The 25424-nt window shown below is 37.0% G+C and overlaps 1 protein-coding gene across 4 annotated transcripts in view; it reads right to left on the bottom strand.

Moving 5' to 3' along the window:
• The window catches only part of DOCK3 (dedicator of cytokinesis 3), a 520915-nt gene that overhangs the window by 374626 nt on the left and 120865 nt on the right, over positions 1–25424 (bottom strand). For all 4 annotated transcript variants that reach the window (XM_069095615.1, XM_069095614.1, XM_069095613.1 and 1 more), the window contains exon 3: positions 1037–1077. In XM_069095615.1, coding sequence (XP_068951716.1) covers positions 1037–1077 — 41 coding nt within the window. The remainder of the gene's footprint in view (positions 1–1036; positions 1078–25424) is intronic.

A 25424-nucleotide genomic window follows, 5' to 3' on the forward strand; every position in this document is an offset into this window, starting at 1 on the left:
CTTGGAACACAGGGGCACACAGTCTATAATGTATCAGAGAAGGAATTTGAACCTAGGTCTTTCTGGTTCCAAACTAACTCTCTATTCACTACACCACGATGTTTCTCTTCTATGAACTTTAATTACAGAAGCAATGAACAATACCAGGTGATAGTGTAATTTAGAAATGATGGGGGAAATCTGCTGTAAAGATTAGAAATGTAAGGATTTTTTTCCCATGCTGATTCCCTTGGAAACTATTGTCAGAATGAACATTCTGTTGTACCGATTAATGGTTACAATTCTGAGTAGCATTTGCTTTTAAAAATCAAACACAACAATCTGGCTCTCTTTTTAAATTAAAAAGGATATTACACCAAACTGTAGGTAAATAGCTTCTGAACAAGAGAGTCATAAATTACATACCCATGACTTAATGTAAGATGAGTTAGAATATGAGAGGAAGAGATCTTCTTACAATGATTTAATGGGGGAATGGTTATCAGTGCACTTATATCAGTGGTTCAGAAGCACTATTTGTTTGCTAAAATTCATACTAATTCTTAATGGAATAGAAATGCTTAGAAGATAGTGTAAGAAATGAGTACTTTTTAATAAGACATAAAGGTTTCATGGTTTTTTTCAAGAGACTGTTTCAAAGGAGATGATAATTCTAATAGAGCTATTTGAAAATTTTCCAGTTTTAAAAATCTGCCAAATGTACAGTCTCCTAAGTTCAAGTCTGTGAATTTGTCAACTGTAATTTTTGTTGTTGTTCAAACTGCTTACAGAAAGATCTATCACACTACCAACTGGGCTTTTTCTTGGGAAAAAAATACACATGTTCTACAGCTGTGACCATATTGACATTTTACATTCCCTTAAATAACCATCTTAGCAGTGTTGATTCAGAGAGGAATGTGGTCCAATAATGTCAGTAGAATGATAACTATAGTTATCAGGAGAATGCTTCCAACAACACTTTGAAAAGAGAAGGGTGCTTTTATGGAATACAAACATCTTTACATGAAAAAAAGGAAGAGGGAATTTTCATTACCTTTACATTAGGTTTCTTTGTTGAAACACCTCTATACCAACCTAAAGTAAAGGAAAAAAATATGTTAGAAGCATGCCATTATGAACTTTTCTCAAGACATATCTGTAGTACATTTACCAAAATGGGTTGAGTGTCAATACAAACTCAAACTAAAATTAAAGTTCTTTTTTTCCCCTTTAAATTCTGGATTGGGACCACGTATTTGCCTCTATAAAGGATGACCTAAAATGAATATTACACCATTCATTTTTGTCACATGACTAAATGCAGCTTAGTTGTGGAAAAGTCATAAAGCCAGGAGTTTGAAACATTATCATTTTACAGAGAATGCTAAAGCCTAGGAATAGACCTATTCAAACTCACACAGTGAATGATGAATGAGACTGATACAAATCCCAATTCTCCTAACTCCTACTTTCACTATGTTTTCCCTTCCATCACATTCCCACTCTCTTCTCCCTAGGGCTTTCACATTTCTTATTCCCAGGATTTCAAAGGGTCACCAGTTCATGGAACTGATAGTGGAGGATCTGTTCCTGTAATTTGGTCTCATTTTAACCCTTTAAAAACAGACTGAATAATGTAATATTTCAACTTTTCAAAAGTGGCTATTAATACCCTACTAGTTTTCAGTCAGGAAGTTCTCTTATTTAATCCAAAAATATTTCCTATTCTCTTCATTCTATTATTTCTGTTGTTTTGTCTTAGTGACCACTATTCTCTCTCCCTAACCATTCTAGGTGTGTATTCAATAAGGTTGTATGACACAAGATAAACTAGCAAAGAGTTATTGTCTCTTCCCTTCAGTAAAAGCAAACTATCAAACAACAAAACAGAGATCCAATCCTGTCCAGTCCAGCAACTAGGAAAACAATTTTGAGAAAATTCAATTTACTTCTATCTCAATTTCTCTCATTCTGAGATTAGAATGATCTCCTTCCCACTAGGAACAAAGTCTAAGAACAAAAACCCTCTTAAGCTCACCCAGTTCCAACCCCAAACCCCAACCCACACTGGAGGAGATAATTTATTAAACACTAGAGTGAGTAAACTAGGGATATTGCTACTGTGCAAATCAATCAATTAATAAACATTTATTAAAAACCAACTATGTGCTCTGACCACAAAGAGGTTGAAGACAAAGGTAAAGGACTTACATGTATGTGATATTTGTGACAGCACATTTTCTTGAAGCAAAGAACTAAATATAAAAGTATTTGCCCATCAACTGGGGAATGGCTTAATAAATCATGGTATGTCACAATTTAGATATAAAGGCTAATTCTATAAACAAACTAAGAGAGTAAGGAATAGTTTACCTGTCATATTTATGGAGAATGGAAGAATTTATAACCAAACAAGGGATAAAGAAAATTATTAAATGCAAAATGGATAATTTTGATTACATTAAATTGAAAAAATAGGGGAAAAAATGGGTCCTACTCAATTTTTTTGTATTTTTTTCTTCTGAAAACTGCCAACTCATATCCTTTGACCATTTTTTCAATTGGGGAATGGTTCTTTTTCTTAAAAATTTGACTTCATTCCCTATATATCTTTGAAATTAGATCTTTGTCTCATTTCTTTGTCTTTGTCAGAGAAATTTTTGCAAAAGTTTTTCATCAATAATTAGAGAAACACAAATTATGCCAACTCTGAGATACTCTGAGATACCATCAGATTTGTAGGATACCTATCAGATCAGCCAAGGTCAGAATACAGAAAATGACAAATGCTGGAGGGGCCCTGGGAAAACAGGTACACTAATCGTCTACTGTAGGAGTTATGAACTAATTCAACCATTCTGGAAAGCAATTTGGAGATATGATCCAAAAGCCCCCAAAAAGAATTTTGTATACTCTGATTCAGCAATACATCACTAAATCTATACCCCAAAGGGATCAAAGAAAGAGGAAAAGGACCTAAATATACAAAAATACTTATAGCAGCTCATTTTGTAGTGACAAAGGATTGGAAACTAAGGGGACATCTATCAATTGTGCAATAGCTGAACAAGTTATGGTATATGAATGTGATGGACTAATGTTATGCTATAAGAAATTATGAAGGAGATGGTTTCAGAAAAACTTGGAAGACTTGTTTAGATTGAGCTTGTATACAAAGTGAAATGAGCAGAGCCAGAAAAACAATGTACACATTAACAATAATATTTTAAAGATAATTAACTTTAAAATACTTAATAACTCTAATCAACACAATAACCAACCACAATTCTAAAGGATTCATGATGAAACATGCTATTCACTAGCAGGCAGAAAGCAGATGAACTCAAATTGCAAACTGAAGCATATTTTTCTTTTTTGGGGGGACATGGCTGATGCAGGAAATTTGTTTTGCATGACTTCATATCTGCAATGAGTTTTGTTTTTCTTGCCTTCTCAATAGGTGGTGGAAGGGAGAGGGAAGACAAAGAATATGGAACTGTAAATAAAATAAAATTGAATTAAAAAAATAAAGCAAGATGTTAAGAATGAGCCTGGTTCACAAGTAACTTGGAAACTATATTCATTTATACTGTTTAATCAAATAAATCACTTTATCTATATATACTGGAACCAGAAGGACAAAGACTAGATGGAATCTGCAGAACACCACCAAAAAGGATCCCAAGTTTAACATGCCAAGAATTGTGATTGCCATACTCCAGAACACTGTTAGATTAGAGAAAAAGTACTGCTACTGATAAGGAAAAGACAGATCTTGTACCACACAGAACCCTAGTCAGAATCACACAAGATAATGTTTCTAATATGAGAAAAATGATTGGAATATGATATACTAGTAGGTAAAGGAAGAAACCTAGATCCAAGAAAAACTAAATTTATAGACCTAAGTATAATCCTATAAGGGACAAAATGATCTTTTAAAAGAATGATTGATTTCCAAGAACTCCAGTCAAGAGAACCAGGGATGGACAGACATTTTGTCTCAGTAAACATAACAGACAACATAAACTCAGAATTTTTTAAAGTTTTGAACAAGCTGAAAGGACTAAATGTTGGTCAATTGTATAATCCTGAAAAAAGAGACTACTGTTTCTTGGGAATCCCATCATCTCTAAGTATCAATGACATAACAAAAAGTGACAAGATCTGCTTCACTCTACCTCTTCTAGCTGAAGTCAGTTTGGGTATTGGTGCTACTTGCATCATGGCCTTGGTTCCCCCATGCTTCAGTGCTTAGGAAGTGACAGGGGCCTGGAGGCTTGTTAGTCTCAGCTTCCTGTCCATGGTTGAACCTCAGACTGTGGATGGTCTCTTCCCTTCCCACTACCCTTTCCTTCATCCCACCCCACCCTCCTCACAGAAACCCAGCTGAACAGACACAAGACAGTATTCAGCACTTTGGACAGTAGGCAGGGTTGACAGACATGGGACACACTCCCCATAAAGGCCTCACATAGAAGAAACCAAGTACCACCATGTGGCAGAGGCAGTCCCTAAACTGAAGTTACAAAATGGAGAAATGACAAAAGAAGATAGACTGATTGCTTCAACCCAGTCTTCTCTAAGTAGTACACTCCATTCTTCTCCCAAGCAAAAGCCCAGAAGCTGGTTTACTCATGGATCTTCTGCTTCCTTACCTGGCCTAGATGTCAGCATCATGGACTCTGGAAATGGAGATATAGACAAACCCTCATCTAAAAAATGGAACCTTTCTGAACCAAGAACCCTTCAGAAATCCAACTCGGGTTTCAGTGTCCAGTCCTACAGAAGTACTCAGAAGCCATCATGGAGCTCATTCAGGTTCAGGCTACTAAAATTGCAGAAGATCCAGCAGATGGACCTTCCAGTGCTGGAAGGAAAAACACAACCTCCATGAACCCATAACTTCAAAACAAGAGGCACGAATACATTTATTCCTACAGGATTCTAAAATTCCCTTTTCAAATGAGCAAAGTTGCTTTCCCTGGTGAGCCCACTATTATGTACAGAGAGTATCTTAGACTTTTCTTTCTTCCCATTCATCTTGCATTTGACATAGGAAAGATGTCATTCATTTACATTTCTGCTGAGGATGATATTTCTGGGGAGGTAGTGATTGCTGCTTTAAATATCTGTAGAAAGCTTGAATCTTTCTAATGCAGGAAGACCTACTCTGTAATGTCCCAAAGTTGGTCTGAATGACTTCTCAAAGTACAGTAGACTACAGCCAATTACTAACTAGATTGCAGGGGGCAATTTAAATCGAGTAGACTTTGTTCTACATATTTTATCCAAGAAAAAAAAGTGACAAGATCAAGGATGTGGGAGGAAGAAGAGGAAAGCAATGGATAGGAAGAAGGATGAACTTACTATTTCATATCATTGGGGAATCCCAGGAAAATATGAATCAAATAAAGGGAGGAGATGAGAATGAGAGGAATTTATCAACTTCACTTTCATCTGAACTAGATAACAGGAAGTTAAAAATAGTAAAAAAAAAAAAAAAAAAACCAAAACCCCAAAGAAACAAACATTAAAAAAAAACAAAACAAGGGACTGAATTGTAACTGAAAAAAGGAATAGGGAAATTACCAGGGTTGGAAAATGGATAGCTAAAGGCAAAATAAATTACAACAGAAAGCTAGGTGATGGCCAGTAGAAGACAGAAAGGGTGAAATTCATCAATTTGAGTGTGGACAAGAGAAGGGAGAGAGGGATTGGGAATGGATTGGCCTCAAAAAATGAAAAAAAATCCCACATATTTAGTGGCGATTTCATTACCTTTACCTTTTCTTTTTTCTACCTCGGCCATAACACCACCAGGTCTTGCTCTTGCTCTACATGAGACCCACAACACTTCATACCTTCTGCTTTCTGGCCAAGCTTGCAAAGGCCCCTGGGCCTTATCTAGTCACCACTTCCTGCTTCTCTGATATGATTTTGGTGGTCTAGGGCTCACAGCACTAGAGGGCCTATTTTGTTGGATACAAGGTGGGTCCTAGGACACACAACCACATCTTGCTGTTGGCTAGGCTTCCAATGTTCCCTGGGCAACAACACTGACAGATACCACCTCCTCTCTCCTGTCAGGAGATAAAAATAAATTCTATTCAAAATATTAAAAAAAATCCATTGAGTATCTGGGATTTAAGCTACCCAGATACATTTAGAACTTATATAAATACAATTATACAACATTTTATGGAAGCAAAGGAAGACAAATAACTGGGGAGATATTCATTGCAAATTGTTCAACAACACTAATTAACTATCAAAAGATTACTTTATATAACTAGGAAAGTCAGTCAATAAACATTTAATAAACAATTGCTATATGCCAAGCGCATATAAAGGCAGGGAATACAAAAATGGCAAAAGACAATCCCTGACCTTGAGGGGATCACAATCAAGTAAGGGAAACAGCATGTAAACAACCAGGTACAAACAAGCTACCGGGAAAATAGGAAATAATTAATAGAGGGAAGCCACTAGAATTAAGAAGGATTAGGAAAAACTTCTTATGAAGAAGGAATTTTACCTGGGACTTGAAGGAAACCAGGGAAGCCAAGAGGCAGAGATGAGAAAGAAGAGCACTCCATGCATGGGGGAGAACCAGTGAAAACGCCCAGTCAGAGCAGCGCATTGTTCAACAAGCAGCAAGAAGGCCTTTGTCACTGCATAAAAAAGTGTGTGGCAGGAGGAGAGAGCATAAGGTGTAAGAAGACTGAGAAGGCAGAGGATGGGGTAGGTTATGAAGCCAAACAGAGGATTTTATATTTGATCCTGGAGGTGACAAGGAGCCACTGGAATTTCTTGAATGAAGGTTTGACATAGTTAGGCCTACACTTTAGCACAAATCACGTTGAGAGGCTGATGGACTGAAGCAGGGAAAGGCTTATGACAGGCAGACCAACCAGCAAGCTATCACAGTAGTCCAGGCATGAGAAGAGGATCTGCATAAAGGTGATGGCAGTAATGGGAGAGAAGAGGGCACATTCAAGAGATGCTTCAAAGGTGAAATCAACTTGGCAACAGATTGGATGGGGGGGGGTGAGAGATAGCAAGTAGTTGAGGATGGCACCAAGGTTGTGAGCCTAGGAGGATGGTGACCTCAATGGCAACAGGAAAGTGTGGAAAGGAGAAAGGTTTGGGGTAAAGATAATGAGCTCAGTTTTGGCCATGCTGAGTTTAAGACTTCTAAAAGGTGGTTAGAGGTAGGGGACCAGAGGTAAGTAGAGAAATTAAGGCTGGAAAGGGAGATTCAAAGATATATATTAAGGTATTCTTCCATGTGGCTTGCAATTACTTGTACAATGGAGGCTATTTTCATATTCCAGTTGAAAACATGAACTTCATCTCTCAAGTCATGCTCTTAATTCCTTCTCATTCTGGGGAGTGTGGGTATATCCATAAAGCCAAGACACTACAAAAAGAGCTAAAGAACAAACTCTGGAAGGAAATGACTCTTGGCCACAAAGGGCAGGTACTATCCAATTGAATAATGCATATTTGTAATGAAAAATATCAGAAAGTAATAATGACAATAATAGCAATTAAGTGAAATAAAATATAATTCAACACCAAACTTTAAAAAAGTCACTAATACAATTGAGACACACAATTAAAAGAAGATAAAGAGAAAGATGGTCGCTTTTCTGTAAAATCTAATAGACTTCTAAGCATTTCTAAAATAATATAATATAATATTATATAAATATATAAATAATATAATATAATTTTATAATCTTAATATAAAACACCAATACAATGGATTAGACTTGCTTTGCAATGATTTATATTTAAATAAAGTAACTTGAATCCATTAAATATAACTCTTCAGTAACTCTACATCTCCATCAGGACTCTTTGTCTAATTTTTCCATTCACTTCTCTTAAATACTTATAGTCTGCATTTTATTCTTTTTATTTTAGATTACTTTGCTTAACATTGCTTCTTAAAGATTTGTCCATGTTTATTAATATTTTTATATGTATTGATCTTGGTTGCATTACAATATTCCATTGCATTAGTATACTTTCCATAGATTTTGCAATTATAAATAGTGTTGCTATAAAAAAATAAAACTTTGCACAGATAGCTTCTTTGTTACTCTTGATAACATTTAGGGAATAATAACAAAGGATGATTATTATCCATTAACAGATTATTCTTTAAAAAGATGTACAAAAATTTTAAAAAGATTTCAAAAGTTTGAGATTCCACCAGTAATTAATGACTTTATCACCTGTTTCTCCCCAATTCATTATCACTGAGTTTCATATTTTTTATTATTCTTGCCAATTTGATAACTGTGAGTTGATGCCTCAAAGCTACTTTAATTTGCAACTTTTTGCTTGTGAGTCTGAGCATTTTTTCAGATGATTAACAAATAATGATCCCTGCTTTCAGAACTGTCTGTTCTTGTCCTTTGAAAATTTATCCATTATGTCCTAGGAGTTACCTTTATAAATTTTAAACAGTTCTTTCCATATTTTAGATGTTAAGTTTTTTGTTACATTTGCCATATTTCCCAAAAATGTAATTTTTGTTTTTCTTTTTATTTGTACAGAAAATTTTCACTTTATCTTGCTCTTGCTAATTTCTTGTATACATATACATACATATATTATCCGTATTTATGAATATGTATAAGTCTTTTATCCAATTGAGTTCACTGAGAGGCATGTGGTGTGATCTGCAGATCTAAATCCATTTCCCAACAAATGGCTAAACAATTTACCCAAAAATCCTTTCCCCATTGAAAAAGTTTCTCTAATCTTAGCAAACAGCAATTATATATATATATATATATATATATATATATATGTATGCATGTATGTGCACACATATGGGTGTATGTGTATATATGTATACACACATATATTTATATATAAAAAACAAGTATTTAGGTGTCAAGCACTATGATAGGTGTTGGTATACAAATATAAACAAAAAGAAAGACAACCTCTGCCCTCAGTTTACATTGTAATGGGAAAGACAACACCAAAAAAGAGAGCTGAAAAGGGGGGAGGGCAGCATATCAGAAGCAGAGCCAGGAGTGGCATAAAAGATATCTGGCCTGAGTCCTTCCTCAAAAGAGATCTATAATATTAATTGACTTCATATAATAATATTAATTGTATATTATAAGAATATTCAATATAATAATTTATATATTAGTTATATAACAATATTTAGATTACATTTAATATACCAATATCACAACAATGATCAACTGTGATGTATTTCCATACTCTGATCAATAAAATGATCCAAGATAATTCCAAAGGACTCATGATAAACAATGCTATCCATCTCCAGAGAAAGAACTAATGAATTCTGAATTCAAATTGGAACATAGCTTTCTCACTTTATTTCTCTCGCTTCTCTTTTTTTTTTGCAATATGACTAATATTTTTGCACAATTTCACATGTATAATTGATATATTGTTTGTTTTCACAGTGGGTGGGGGAGTGGCGGTAGGTGGGAAGATAATTTTCAACTCAAAATTGTTTTTAAAAAAGAATGTTATAAATAAATAATATTGTTTTTGGAAAAAAAGAACATTGTAAGAAAGGAGAGCACTCAGAACCATTGCCCTAGGTTTGGTGCAATCTCCTTCTGATATCCTGCCCCTCTTCTCTTTCCTTCTTTCTTCACTACATCAGAGGTTCTTATCCTTTCATTTTTTCCCAAATCCTTCAAAAGCCAACCTTCTTACAGGTTTGCTTTGCTTAGGACCAATCTCTATCTTAATCTGACCTACCCTAATTTCCCCTCCTCACTTCTTGGTTTGGTTTGAGATACTGGTATAAGCCTAGTTTTTGCCAGATTGTTTTCCAGTTTTTCTAGCAGTTTTTGTCAAAATAGCAAATTCTTGCCCCAGTGGCAGGAATCTTAGGGTTTATCAAACATTGGGTTACTGTAATCATTTAGTTTTGCATATTGTGTACCTAAGCTATTTCATTAATCAACTACTCTATTCCTTATCCAATACCAATTATTTTGATAATAATCACTTTGTAGTATAATTTGAGATCTGATAATGCTAGTTTGTCTTCCTTCATTTTTGTTTTCATTTATTCTTTTGATGTTCTTGAACTTTTGCTCCTCCAGGTGAATTTTGTTATTATTTTTCTAGCTCTACAAAATAATTTCTGGTAGTTTAATTGTTATAGCAGTGAATAAGTAAACTTATTTATATATTTATTATATCGACTTGACCTATCCATGAATTATTACCATTTTTTTTTAGCTATATAGGGAACTTCTGCAAGAATCTTTCCCCAGACTTTTAAAATCTTAGTGCCTTCCCATTTCTAGCAGCTTTTTCTGGTGGCAAATAATTGGAAAAATGACGTGGTGTCTGTTAATTGGGGTATGACTGAAAAAGTTATGATTTTATATATATATATATATATATATATAATATATAGGGAGGGGAGGAGAGAGACACAGAGAGAGGGAGGGAGAGGGAAGGAGAGAGAGGGAGAAAGAGGGAGAGTGAAAGTGGAAGAGAGAGAGAGGGGGAGGGGGAGAGGGATAGGGACAGGGAAAGAGGGAGAAGGAGAGGGAGAAGGAGAGGGAAGGAGAAATGTGATGGAATACTGTTATGTTAAAAGAAATGGTGGAGATGGTTCCAGAATGAACTGAACTTGTAGGCAAAGTGAAGTGAGCAGAACCAGAACAATTTATACAGTAATGGCACTATGGTAAAGACAAACAACTCTGAAAGACTTTGAATCTCTGATCAACATAATGACCAACTATAATTCCAAAGGGCTTAAAAATGAAACATGCTGCCCACCTCGAGATAGAGAAGTGAGGGACTTAGAATTCATATTGAGACATATTTTGGGGATGATATGGCCAAAGCAGGGATTTATTTTGCTTGATTATACATGTTTTTAACATAGGTTTAGTTTTTCTTGCTTTCTGATCTTCTCTTTTTTGGACTCAGATTTGCAGTGTATGTTAGCTAGAGTTGCATCCTGAACTTCTTTGTTACCTGGAAAACATTATTCTATTCTTTCCTGTGATTTTTTATGTTTGATGTGTTATTTGAATTTCCTTTCATTTATATTTGAAGACATTTCTTTTGGTTGCTTGCAGAATTAGTTTCTTTTCATTTGAATTGTTAAAATTTAACCACTAAATTTCTTGCCATTTGAACCACAGGTTCTCCCCATCCCCCACTGGCCCCTTGCAACAGAGGTAATCTCTGTGTATTCTTCCCATTTATTTTCTGTGTTCAGAAGTTCTGGAAAGTTTTCCTTTTAGCACAATTTCTGACACACAGTAAAGAGTTAATAACTGTTTATTGAATTGAACTAAACTGAATTACTGAATTGAATTTCTTTCTATTATGTTGTTCAAGTATTTTTTTCGCTTGAAATTTTCTTCTGGGACACCTGTAATCCTTAAAATATCTGCATTTTGTCCTCGAGAGCAATGTGTTTTGCTTGTATGGAGATCATGTTCTCTTTCCACCTTATTGCTTTTTGCTTCTTTTATTCCAGATTTTCCTTTACTTCTGTGCATTTGCATTTCCAATCAGTTATTCTCTTTTGTTTCTTTTGTGAGGGCTATCACACCGGATTCATTTTTCTGCCAATTGTTTCTGCTATGCAGACCATAAATTCTACATTCACAGTTCTTATTTTTCTTTTATACCATTTTGAACATCTTACTCTGGGTTCCATGCTCTCTTGTGAATTCACAGGATCTTTTGCCTCATCCTGTGTTGATTCATTTTTCTTTGTCTTTTAGCAAAGATGTCTGTACTTGCTTAGCTGATCTGGAGGCCACGTCACTTCTGTAATTAGTATCTTTCCTCTTAGATTATCAGCTTATCCTCAAGGTCTTTGACTGAGTTTTCTTCCTCCCAAGATTTTTCATAATTTCAGTCTTTTTTCCCCCTTATACTATCCTATTGCTCACACTGCTGGTTCTTTCCCCTTTGATTATGGCTTCCCTGGGGGCTAGACTTCAAAGCTCTCTCTGGGGCCATTTCATTATTAATTTATCATCAGCCTCAATCTCTGACCTAAATGACTTCTGTGGAACAGAACTGGCCCCCAGACAGATGCTAGGCTCTTTGCTTCAGGCTCTTTGCAGTGCTGTACAGCTACATGAATGGGTCCTATTCCAGTTTTCTCTGTTCCTCAGTACTCTGACTGAGCTGCATAAACACTCCCAAACTGCTGTCCCATCTAGGACAGACTTCTGCTTTTGGGTCCCCCCAACCCTGAGAAGAGGTGTTTGCCTACCAACATTTCCAATCTGGGACATGAGTTTCAAGTGATGTTTTGCTATCAGCTCAAAGAAATTCATTATGTCCTGGAAAGCACATTATGTCACTTTACATTTTTCCTGCCTGTTAATGCCACTATTACCACTGCTCTAAGTCTGAGATAGCTATGTTTATGTTATTCCATGATTATTGTCACAATATTTTGGCTACTCTGCTTGATTCAAGTGTACATTATTCTAATCCATCTATTCACTTACTATATCGAGTTTGAATTCCTCTTCCTGGTTTATAAATCCCTATATAATCTAACCTCACATTATCTAACCATCTCTTTGGACATTACTAGTCACTAATGTAAATAGTGCATTCTAGACAGACTATCCTCCTCACTGTCCTCTGAATTTACAGAGCTAATTCCTGTCTTCAAGTCAATCCTTGTGTTATTTCATTTTTTTTTTAAGAATCCTGTCTCCCCCATGTCTAATTTTGCCTGTTCTCTAGAATCAGCTCAAGTCCTAAATCCTCCTTGAAGTCTTCTCCAGTAATTGCAGTGTTCCAATCTCTAAACTATTTTGAGTACTTTTTTTTATCTTCTATTTACAGTCTCGACCAAAATCTTACTGTGTAAATCTTAGATATTTATTTATATGTGGTATTACTTTCGAATTGTTTAATTTATGCATCTTTTTCTGTGACTAAGCTCCTTTAGAGAAAAGATCATGTCACATACTTTTGTGTTCTCCATGGATGCTGGTACTTCTACTGGGCACACAATAGAGGTACTTAATCAAGATTTTTTAGTTGCTAGAAAGTTCAGAGATGTACTGACATATTCTCGCTCTCTGTTCCCAAACTAACTTTTTGCATTAGAGAATGCAAACTTCAGTATGTAATCTAGAACTAGAGAAAAGCAGGAAAAGATTCAAATGCAAGCTTGCACTCATGCTTCAATTTAAATACAGATTCACAGCAATTTTCATTTGAATAGAAACAGCCGCTGCTGGTTGTGCTTTCATACCAGGAAACACTCTGTTTTCATGTCAAAGCCTGGATGCTTGCCAGAATCTTGACCTCTCGAAGAAAATTTCGAGTATATATCACACTCAGAAACAGAAAGTCGATGGTAGATGATGTCAAATGTTTGGGTAAACTTTTCTTTCCATTTGAGTTCTAGAAGTATGTTAGGATTGTGTTTACCTCAATAAAATGGCAAACCACTGAATCAAGAGAAAGTTAACTTCCAAGAGATTTTTCACTCTATGATAAAGTTAACAACAATACTGTCTTTTGAATGGTGATTATACTTCTTTCTAGTTCTTTGTAATTGAAATTAACACAACAAACAAAGCAAAACTTTGGAGAAAGTTGAAGAGTTGTAGACAGTGAAAATCTCTCATCTGGTCCCAGAGTTCATTTTATTAGTAATTATAGTAAATTACTTATACATGAGACTTAGGAGCATTTCGGATCCTCCTTATAATTCAAATAACAGGGACAAACTGGGAGAAGGAAAGGAAAAGAGTAGGTGTAGGGCATGGGGGAAATAAAGCTATAAACATGTTTATACGAGTAAACCTGATGGTCAACATCAAATAGAAATGATGCACAAATTATACGTCAATTAGCATTATCTGTGCCTCTACTCCCTTCAATTAAAACAAATTAACTAAGTTGTCTACATTTCTAAACCGTTAGTGAATCACCTCATATTAGGGTTGAAAGGAACATAATAAATCATCTAATACAAAGCCCTCATTTTAGAGGTGGGGAAATTAGATGACAGAGAGGGGAAGTAGCTTTCCTAAAGTCACAGAAATCATAGCAGAGCTGAGACTAGAATCTAGATGTCTCAACTCCTGAGACCAGAAATTTTTCTACTATACTGCACTGCCTCCTAGAATCTCTTTAAAAGATGGAAGAATGGAATGAAGGAAGGAAGGAAGGAAGGAAGGAAGGAAGGAAGGAAGGAAGGAAGGAAGGAAGGAAGGAAGGAAGGAAAAGGGAAAGAAAGAGAAAAGGCAAATATGAACAGATATGTATCTATTTGTAATGTTACATTTATTCACATACATATATAAATATAATATAAATATCTATAGACATATATAAACATATAAATTTCCAGAGAGTTCAACATCTACCTTTTACTCATATGAGAAATAAAAAAAAATAATTGTAGCATGACTGTTCAAGTTTGTATAAATGTCTTGATAGTAAAACATAAAATTAAAGAAACTGAATACAGGCCAAGTAGTCCAAACCCATACCTAGATTTTTTTTTGAAGGAGGTAGGTAGGGCAATTGGGGACAAGTGACTTGCCCAAGGTCACATGGCTAGTTGTGTTTAGTGTCTGAGGCCAAATTTGAACTCAGGTCTTCCTAACTCCAGGGCCGGTGCTCTATTCACTGTGCCACCAAGCTGCCCCAATACCTAGATTTTTATCTAAAAATCTGTTGTGCAGTTAGGTATACCACATAATCAACATAGGCAACTAGGTAGGGTAGAGGACAGAAGATATTAGACTAGATGGATGAATGCTCCTCAGATTTGGAGATGGCACAAAACTAAGGGGAATAACAACCACGCTGGACAACAAAGGCTAGATCTAAAAGGATTATGGCAGGCTATTGGATTGAAGCCAGTAAGATGAAAATCAGTAGAAACAGATGTCCTCTTACACTTGGCTATGAACCATAAAAAACCAACCTTTTACAAGTACAAGATGGTGAAGGCAGGACTAGATAGCATTTTTTTCTGAAAATGATCTTGGGATTTTAGTGGACTGCAAGCTCGAAATGAGTCATAAGTGAGATGTGGCAGTCAAAAAATTTAATGTACTTTTGGGCTGAATTAAAAATCAAAGCTTCTAGTAATAGGAAGGTGAGTCCCTCTGCACTCTACTCTCGTCAAACATCACCCGGTTTTCATGTTTCAAGGGTGATTGATAATGATATTGTGAAGAATGTTCAAATTATGTCAGCCAGGATGCTGAAGGGTCTTAAGTAGATGTTATATGAGGATCAGTTGGAGGAAATGGGGTTGTTTTTTTCTTGGGAAGAGAAGACTCAAAGAAGAATATAATATAGTAGGTGGTTTTGAGTATTGGAAAGGCTAACATGTGAGGAAGGGATTAGACTTGTTCTTCTTGTCCCCAGCAGGTGCTTAGGTGATACAGTGGATAGAATGCCAGGCCTAGAATCAGGAAGACTCATTTTCATGAGTTCAAATTCAGCCTCAGATACCTACTAGCTGTGTGACCCTGGGCAAGTCAATCAACCCAGTTTCTCTCATCTGTAAAATGAGCTGGAGAAGGAAATGGCAAATCATTCCAGTATCTTTGCCAAGAAAATCCCAAATAAGGTAATGAAGAATGAAAACAACAGGATGGTAACAACTTATCCCCAAGGTAAACTAACTGGAAACTGGGCAGAAGTCCCAAATTGGTGCCAGAAAAACCTCCTAATAGAGCTGCCCCAAAGTGGAAAGGGCGGCCTCTGGGAGTGGGGACTTCCTCTTCCTCTGCCTTTGAGCAGAGGCTAGATGACCCCTTGCTGGGAATCTCTGATCCCCAAGGGGCTGGATTATATATGTATACGGGTTGGGTTAGATGGTGGCTGAGGTCCCTTCCAGCTGGATGCCATCCAAGGCCTCTTCAAGACTGAAATCTATGATCCTATGATTGTCAGTACATGCACGACTGTATTTGTGTAAAAGTGCACATTTCTCAGCAGTGTTCCCAAGGTAGGTTACCCTCTTTGAATTATCATTCAGGTAAAAGACTTGCTTCTTCAATTATGTTTCTATCACTATTTTCCATACCTCATTCCATCTCTCATTATTTGAACGACAACGTTATGACTATGAGTGAACCTCATCACTAATTTTATAAATCTCTGAAATTCAATTTACTTGGAAAAATCTGCTAGATTAGTTTCTGACTTTTATAAATTGCTTAACAATATATAAGTATAATAATATGATGTGAGGGTGGCTAGGTGGTGCAATGAGTAAAGCGCCAGCCCAAGTCAGAAGGATCCAAGTTCGGTTCCGGCCTCATACACTTAACACCCACACAAAAAAAAACTAGCCATGTAACCTTGGGCAAGTTACTTAACTCCAATTGCCCTCCAAAAGGCAAAATAACAATAATAATAATATGATGTGATATATCATATGATATAATCACATTTTCTATATCATATAGAAGCAGCGAGGGGAGGCAGAGGATAGAGCACTAGGCCTGGAGTTAGAGATACCTAAGTTCAAATCTGGCTGCACACCTGTACTAGTTGCATGACCTTAAGCAAGTCATTTAACTCTGTTTGCCTCAGTTTCTTCATCTGTGAAACGAGCTGGAGAAGGAAATGGCAAAATACTCCCATGTCTTTGCCAAGAAAACCCCAAATGGGATAACAAAGAGTAGGACACAACTGAAAATGATTAAACAACAACAAATATATCAATATGTGTAAGAGAATATAGATGACCCCTTGCTGGGAATCTCTGATCCCCAAGGGGCTGGATTATATATGTATACGGGTTAGATTAGATAGTGGCGGAGGTCCCTTCCAGCTGGATGCCATCCAAGGCCTCTTCAAGACTGAATCTATGATCCTTATGACTGTCAGTACATGCACGACTGTATTTGTGTATATAATATATGTAAGAGAAATTACATCAGACTAAATCATAGCTGCTATAGTCTAGCACATACAAGTGAAATGCCAGGATCAAGGATAAATTCTACATAATTCCTGATAATATTAACAAATTATGAACATCACTATTTCTTTAATAGACTTCATACCATGATTCCATTTCTTAAATCTCACTGTTGCTTCCATACAGTTAGATCACCAAAAATGATTACAACTACACTGTACTTCTACCATGCACGGCTGGAATGGATAACTTCATTCATAGCACTGATGTTCTTCCTTTACTGCACTCCTGGGGAGGCAATCCAGGTGCGCAGGGAGTTTTGCTGGTCCAGCACTGCAAGCTACTCCCTTTACCCAATCAGTGTTTCAGATGCTTCCAGTGTTTTTTCTCTTGACTTTCGTCAAAGGAGTGATGGAGAATGGAAAGATGAATGGTGAATGGAAAGGGGTAAAAGCATTTTTCATCAGCCTCAAAAAGAGAAAGTGTACCTTAAGGTTCAGATTGCCTAAGCCCTGAAGAAGGGAAAGGTAAATGCAAGAGGATTGACAATAAGTGGGACAAAAGTAACAACCTGGGATTTTTGGTTAAGAAGGGTGAGCAGGAGGTTTTCATAGTCACTGCCTGGTAGGGAGAAAAGAACAGAACCAAGGAGCAAGGAGTCATCTGCACTGTGCAGGGCTGCCAAGGAGGTCGTCTCTCTTGTGACCCAGAGCTCTTTCCCAGTATTATGCAGGGGAGAGAGTAGTAATGTAAATGAGAAACACACATATAGATGTCTGGAGTAGGTGGGGCCCCTCCCCATCCTAGACAGGAGACTTGTTTCACTCTTTATGGACTATATAGGACTGTGTTTCCCTTTGGGGTTTAAGTTAGGAAGCATAGATCCCTGATTAGGGGAGAAGAGTCTTCTTAACTCTCTATGTTAACTCTCAGGTACCAATTCTCAATTTCCATGCTTTTCTGTTACATTAAATAAAACTGCCTCCCTCTATACCTTCACATTAGCTGTCTCTCAATCCTAGAATGCTTTCTCTTTATTTCTATCACCTGGATGCCCTAATTCACTTCAAAGCTCAGATCAAATGCTACCTTCTTCAAAAGGCCTTTCCTGATTCCACAAGTCCCCTGGTTGTTAGTGTCTCCCCAACAAAATGCCTTTTTGTATACATCCAGGATTTACTTCTCTGTGAAAATCCATCCTCCACTCCCCCTTGAATAAAATGTAAGCTCTTGCTTCAGGAGTAATATCTACTAGGTCCCTGATACATAGGGTGGAGTGGGGTTTTTTTCCCCCTATAAAATGCAGAGAAGCTAGGCTCTCAAGGCTTTATTAGTTCAGGGAACTCAAGGTCCGGCTTTTGACACTGCTTCCTAAGGCATAAAAAGCCTAACTGGGAATAAATCAGGGCCTCTCAGACTTGACAGTTACCCCATTGCCCTGCCAGTCAACATGCCCTTCTCACCCATGCTTTTTATCCTTCCTAAATATCCTTTGTTATTGTTAAGTAAACTTCCTTTTTGTTCAATGGTAGATTATTTATAAATATTATTTCATGAGTCCAACCTGGCCCACACTACCACTTCGGAGGCTTATAACCTTTAATTTGTTTGCATCCTCAGAATCTAGTACAGTTCCTGGAACACAGTAGGTGCTTAATAAATGCTTGCTGATGGGTTGTTGGTTTATTAGCATAAGTACTTGCAGGGGAGCTAAGGTTCCTTACTGAGTGAACAAAATGAGCCAGATATAGAAGTTCTATTGATTTTTCTGGACAGGGACAAATCAAGGATGAAGCAGGAACATCTGAGAAAAACCTCCTCCCCCCAAATGAACCTGGTTCCTTACGTCAGGAGCAACGTTTTTTATAAGCAAACGGGGCTGGGGAATCACGTGAAGATGCTGCTGCTGGTAACCTAGACGGCCGCTGTGACCTGGAGCACAATCTTCACCAGCTGACTGGGCTTGGCTAACAGCAACAGCATTTTGCAAGATCTTTGGGGTCAGATTGTCTGAAAACTGAAGACGATTTGAAGAAATGGGAACAAGATTTAACATGCTATGTTTAATTTAGGAAAACAAAGTTTAATTAAACCCATTTCAAAACTCTCCAATGACTCTACCAAAGCTCAAAGTTCTGGATTAGATCCACCAACCCTAAAGCAGGTGATCAAAAGAATTTATTCAGCCAAAAGCAAATTGTTGAGAGCAGGGGAAAAGGGAATGTGAGTTCATGTGCGAAAAAGAGAAATACCACTTTTGAAAAATGATCAAGTAAATGTGGTAATTGGATTTGATTTCCACAACCAAAAACCAACATATTTTCAGACAATCTTTCCAAATCTGTCCTGTTAACTATGTATTCATTAAAGCCCTTCCATTAATTTTATAGAAGAAAACCTAATAAAAAATTTTCTCTGAAATTTTCTGTTACCAAGTAACTTCTTTTTTTTACTATATTTTTAATTATTATTTTTATTTAAATAGTATTTTATTTTTCCAATTACATATTAAGAAAAATTCTCTAGCTTTCATTTTTCACAAGATTTTGAGTTCTATGCCCAAAGGGTAATAAAACTGTGCATACCCTTTGACCCAGCATTATCACTTCTAGATGTATGTCCCAAAGACATCATAAAAATGGGGAAAGGACTCATATGTATAAAAATATTTATTTATTTTTTTTAAAGCAATTGGGGTTAAATAACTTGCTCAAGGTTACACAGCCAGGTGTTTCTGGGTGGGTGCTAAGTGTTTGAGCCCCGATTAGATCCCAGGTCATCCTGACTTTGGGGCCGGTGCTCTTACTCACTGTGCTACCTGGCCACCCCTAAAAATATTTATAGCAGCTCTTTTTGTGGTGGCTAAGAATTAGAAATTGAGGGGGATGTCCATCAATTGTAGAATGGCTGAACAAATTACTGTATATGAATGAAATGGAATACTATTGTGCTCTAAGAAATAATGAACAGGCGGACTTCAAAAGACCTGGAAAACTTTCACAAACTGATTCTGAGTGAAGTGAGCAGAACCAGAAGAACATTGTACATAGTAACAGCAACATTATTTGATGACTAACTCTGATAGACTTGGCTCTTCTCAGCAATGCAAGAATCTAAGATAACTTCAAATCTCATGATGGAAAATGCTGTCCACATCCAGAGAAGGAACTATGGAGTCTGAATGCAGATGGAAGCAGACTATTTACTCTCTCTTTTTTGTTGTTGTTTTTTCTTCTTTCTCGTGGTTCCTCCCATTGGTTCTAATTCTTCTTTACATACTAATGTGAAAATATGTTTAATATGAATGTATATGTAGAGCCTATCTCAGACTGCATGCTCTCTTGGGGAGGGAGGAGAAAAGGAAGGGGGAGAAAATTTAGAACTCAATATCTTATGGAAGTGAATATTGAAAACTAAAAATTAATTAATTAAAAAAATTTTGAGGTCCAAATTTTTCTCTCTCTCCCTCCCTCCCTTCTCCTCTTCTGAAAATGGTAGACACTTTGATATAGTCTATATATGTACTATCATGAAAAACATATATTTCCATGTTCATCACAGTTGTGGAAGAAGAAAAAGATCAAAAGGACATAAAACCATAAAAAAGAATAAAGTAAGAATGTCAATTTTTTGCAGTGGTCTAAGAAAAACACACATTTTCTTCTACCCTAGTTAATGGAAGAAATTGACTTAAAGTAAATCAGAAGTCCAGACTATTCTTTCTTGTTCATTCTTTTTTATCAGTCTTTAATCTCATTAAACCTTCTAAAACACAATGATAAGAGAGGATATATGAAATTCAAAGAAATAATTTTTTCTATTTGTCTAGCTCTTGTAAAATATATTCTGTGGAGAAATTTTAAACTAATATAACATGGAGTTTTTGAATCAGCAATGAATTCCCAGTTCAATATTATTAATTATATCAGGTAGAAATTGTTGTGTAAATCAAATCCTATAATGATGATTTCTAGCCATAGGTTTACAGAACCAGAAGGAACCTCACTTAATCCAACCCTTTCATTTTACAGTGGAGTAAACTGGTAACCCTGGATCCAGGCCCCTAGTCTGTGGCCCCTTCTTTCCCTTGACTGACCCCTCAGGGAGCCTTGTGTCAGCTCTGGATCTGGGCTGCCTACCTGTGGCCTCTGTCTTCACCCCAGGTCTTTCTCTAGTCTTATCTCAGATCCAGCTGACCTCAAATTACCAGCTTCTACCTTCTGTCCAGATTTCTCCCAGGCTGTACCTTGTCTGGCTCCTACCTGCTGTGAGTCCTGTCCTCACAGAACTAAACATCACCATCTATTATGTGGTTGGATATTAAGGGTGGGTCTTCAACAATTTAACCACTTCTCCACTCAGTCAGCCTCTCTCTAGCCTAGTTACTCTGCCTAGAATAACTTCTCAATAATTAATATGCTCCCACACTATCATACTCTCCTCATCCCAGTGACTGAACCCTCAGATGACACTGAACAAACCCTATTCCTCATCCCCCAATCCTGCCTTCTTCCCATTCCCTTCAAGCATATCCTCCAAATGTCCTAAAATGGACCTGCCTTCCCCTTTCACTGTACTCTCTGAATGCCTGTTCCGGTGTTAACAAATCTGTTTTCATCTTGAACCTTTTTTAGGTGATCAAGTGAATAAAAAGCTGGGCCTCAAGTCAAGAAAACAAGCTTAAATCTAGCCTCAGATACTTATTAGGCTGTGATTCTGGGCAAATCTCTTAACCTCTCTCTTTCTAGCACCTACTTCCTGGGGTTGTTGTGAAGGAAAACAATGAGACAATATTTTCTTTGCACTATATAAATGCTAGCCATTATTACTAGGCAGAAAAGATTATGATTAGGTAAAGGAATTTTAGAGTTCACGAACATAGAAATTTAACATTTGTGAGTGATGACAAGGTCAAGCATATGACCATCAGTGTGTAGTTGAGGGGAAGAACACATCATGAGAACTGAGTAGATTGAGGAACTGGAAATTTAGGGTATGTGAAAGAAAATATGTGGTCCACTCCTTATGATAAGTGAGACTTGGGGTATGAGTGAAAATGGAACCAGTAATGGAAAAGGTGGTCAAGGATGCTGCATCACAAGGATGGAGAGTCAGAAGACAGAGGGTATAGGAGGGAGGGAGCAGACATTAATTAGGTACCTACTATGTGAATACTTAATAGATTCAAATCTGACTTCATCCAGATTTGAACTCAGGTCTTCCTGACTCAGGCCCAGTGCTCTAACCAAAACACCACCCAGCTGCCCAAACTGTGCTCCTTTTCTTCACTCTAACTTCTAAGTTCTTCATCTCTCAGTTCTTCTAAAGGCCACCACTCTCACACTGGCTACATTCTCCTTCCTTCTCAACCTCAAGCCTTGGTGAAACAATTCGACTATATACTCCAGTCCCTTCCCCCTTATCCTCTGATCATCTCTTGCCAAGTTCCAACTTTGGATTACTCCCCTCATTTGCTGTCTTTGCTCCTGTTCATGTGTTACTCAGTGAAACTGAAGAAAATTCAGATACTATGATGACTAGGTCTGCTACAGATTTATGTTACATAATCTCAACTAGGCCTTCACTCAACTAGGCAAGGTGATCCTTCTATAATTCCCAATAAATTCACTATCCCGGTCACCAAAATTGCTACCCCAAACTTCTTCATTCCTCTCAAAGCCACCTATGGCATCTCTTCCACCCATCCTTTCATATGAGGAAGTGCCCCTTCTCTGTGCCAAACCAAATTCTTCTCTATGGATCATCTATCCTATTCTGGGCTGCCTTCTCCAGCAGATTTTCCCTGAAGTCTGGCTTCTGAATTGATTGTTCAAGTGTAAATTTTCGCTCTAAACTTACCAGTGATCTCTGAATTTCTAAATCCAATGGCCCTTTCTCAGTCCTCATCTTTCTTGACCTCTTTGTAGCTTTTGCCAACAAAACTTACCTTCTCTTAGTGACTCTCTTTTCTCTTATGTTTTAATTTTTGTGGGGTTCTTCCGTGTTTTTAAGGTGTATTTTTTTGGTGAAACAGGTCTCTTCTAGTTTTCTTCCAGGACAGTGTTTCTCGAACTTTTTGCTGGATCTTCCCTCAGATCATAAGCACTAACTATAGGTCTGCCACAAGAGTCTGCCTTTGGTCCTCTTCTCTTCTGCCTCCACACTGTTTTGCTTTGTGATCTTGTCAGCCCCTATGGGTTCAGTAATCATCTCTACACATTGGATTCTTAGGTCTATTTATCCAGCCCTAATCTCTCCCTTGATGCCTAATCTGATGTTCCCAATTGCCTATTAGACATCTCAAGTTGAATGTCCTGTACACATCTCAAGGATGTCCAAAACAGAACTCATCATCTTTTCCCTAAAACCTTCCATCTGCCAAAAATCCCTGTTTCTGTAGAAGACATCACCACTACCATAGCTACCTATGCTTACAATCTTGGAAATATCCTCAATTCCTCATGTATACTCTCACCCCACATGTCTAATCTGTTGCCAGATCTTACTTTCTACCTTCACAATATATTGTTTATTCATGACCTTCTCTCCACTGACATAGATGCCACCCTGTTGTGGGCCCTTATAACCTCACATCTGGACTATCACTATAGCCCTCTGGTTGGTCTCCCTAACTCCAATCTCTCTCCACTTTAGTCCATCTTCCACAGTTGCCAAAATGATCATCCTAAAGCAAAAGTCTGACCATGCCCCACAAGGTCTGATAGGGCCTGAACTAGGAGGGTTGTGATATGAGTGGAGAACATGTAATTGATACCAAAAATGCTGTGGAGGCAAAATTACAAATATTGGATAGCTACTTAGATAGGTGAGTTGAGCAAGAATGAAGAGTTGAACACGGCTCAAGGTTGTGAACTTAGGTCAATGAAAGGATGATGATATTTTCAAAAGAAATATAGAAACTGGGAAGAGGGGTGTGTCAAAGAAAAATATTAATACTCTATGCTGTGTTTTAGGCATATCTGGGCATACAAAGAAGGGTAAAACCCCCCATAATTGAGGAGCTCCTGGTCTACTGCCAGAAACAACATGCAAATAGCTAGTACAAACACATGGGAAGGAAACGGAAAATCACTGTAGTATCTTTGCCAAGAAAACCCCAAAATGGAGTCATGAAGAGTTTGACATGATGAAATTACTGAACAACAACAACAATACAAATACAGTATATAAAGGATAAATTGAAAATAATCAACAGAGGAATGACTCTAGAATTAAGAGGGATCAGGAAAAGCTTCCTTAGCAAGTCACTTAGTCATCTGCAAGAAGCTTTTCTTGTCACAAAATCAGTGTGTTTAATAGGTGGAACCTGAGCCCAGGTCTCCTGGCTTCTAGATCAGTTCTCTATCCACACTACTTATTTGATCATCCCATCCAACTGATCTTATCATCAATTAGAATTCCCCATTACATAGTTTTGATAAAGACCTTCAATTAAGAATTCATGTCAGTCAGGAGTTCAGAATGAAATTCTATGACTTTATTTAGTCTGTCAGTCAACTAGTATTTATTAAGTGCCTTCTAGGGGGCAGGCACCGTATTAAGTGTTGGAGATGAAAAGAAAGGCAAAAAATAATATCCCTACACTCAAGGAGCTCACAGTCTAATAGGGGAAACAACATACAAACAGCTATATCCAAACAAGCTCATTCTCTCTCTGTCTCCCCAACTGTATGTACAGGAACACACACACACACACACACACACACACACACACACACACACACACACACACACAGTATAAATTGGGGATAGTCCCAGAGAGAGAGGGCACTAAGATTAAGGAAGACTGGGAAAGGATCCGTGCAGAAGTTGGGACTTTTGCTGAAACTTGAAGGAAGCCAAGAAAGTCAGGAGGCACAAATAAGAAGGGAGAGGATTCCAGGTATGGGAGACAGTCAATGAAAACATTCACAACCAAGAAATGGAGAGAATAATTTCAGAGAATGGTTGATTTTTTTTTTAACTATCAGGGTTGAGTTCGATAGAAAATTACTTTTTCCTTCTTCAAATTCTGAGATATATAGGATATTTGAATACAAGAAGTTAGAAAAAATTTCTGGGAATGGTTTTTTTCCCCAAATAAGCTATAAGGACATTTGGTCACCCGGCTACCTAAGATGAGCTACAGTATTCTAAATCTGTGTACGTGTGTTTCATTGATCAAAAATGAGAAACTAAGTCTTCTGTCCTTTGTAGACAGACTATTGTCATATCGTAAGGAATTAGGTGCTTTGGGGATCCTTGACATGATATCTAAGATTATGGTCTGAGTTTCCTAAATTTAGTTCAGTCAATGGCCTTGTGTTTGTAATGTGTTACAGAACATAGGCTTTTACTATATGTAGCACATTAGTCTTTAAGTGTCCAAGGCAGGATGTTCTAGTTATTAGAATTTAATCTTTGGAACTTTTTACTGTTAATTTCATTATTACCCAAACATCAAGAATGTTTTGAAATGTTGTTAAAATATTAAACAGGGTACTAGGAGACTTGAATTCTAGTC

This window comes from Petaurus breviceps, unplaced genomic scaffold (assembly GCF_028583685.1).
Source record: "Petaurus breviceps papuanus isolate PSGF00001 unplaced genomic scaffold, PetGlider_PUasm1.0 227, whole genome shotgun sequence".
In the NCBI taxonomy this organism is placed as follows: Eukaryota; Metazoa; Chordata; class Mammalia; order Diprotodontia; family Petauridae; genus Petaurus; species Petaurus breviceps.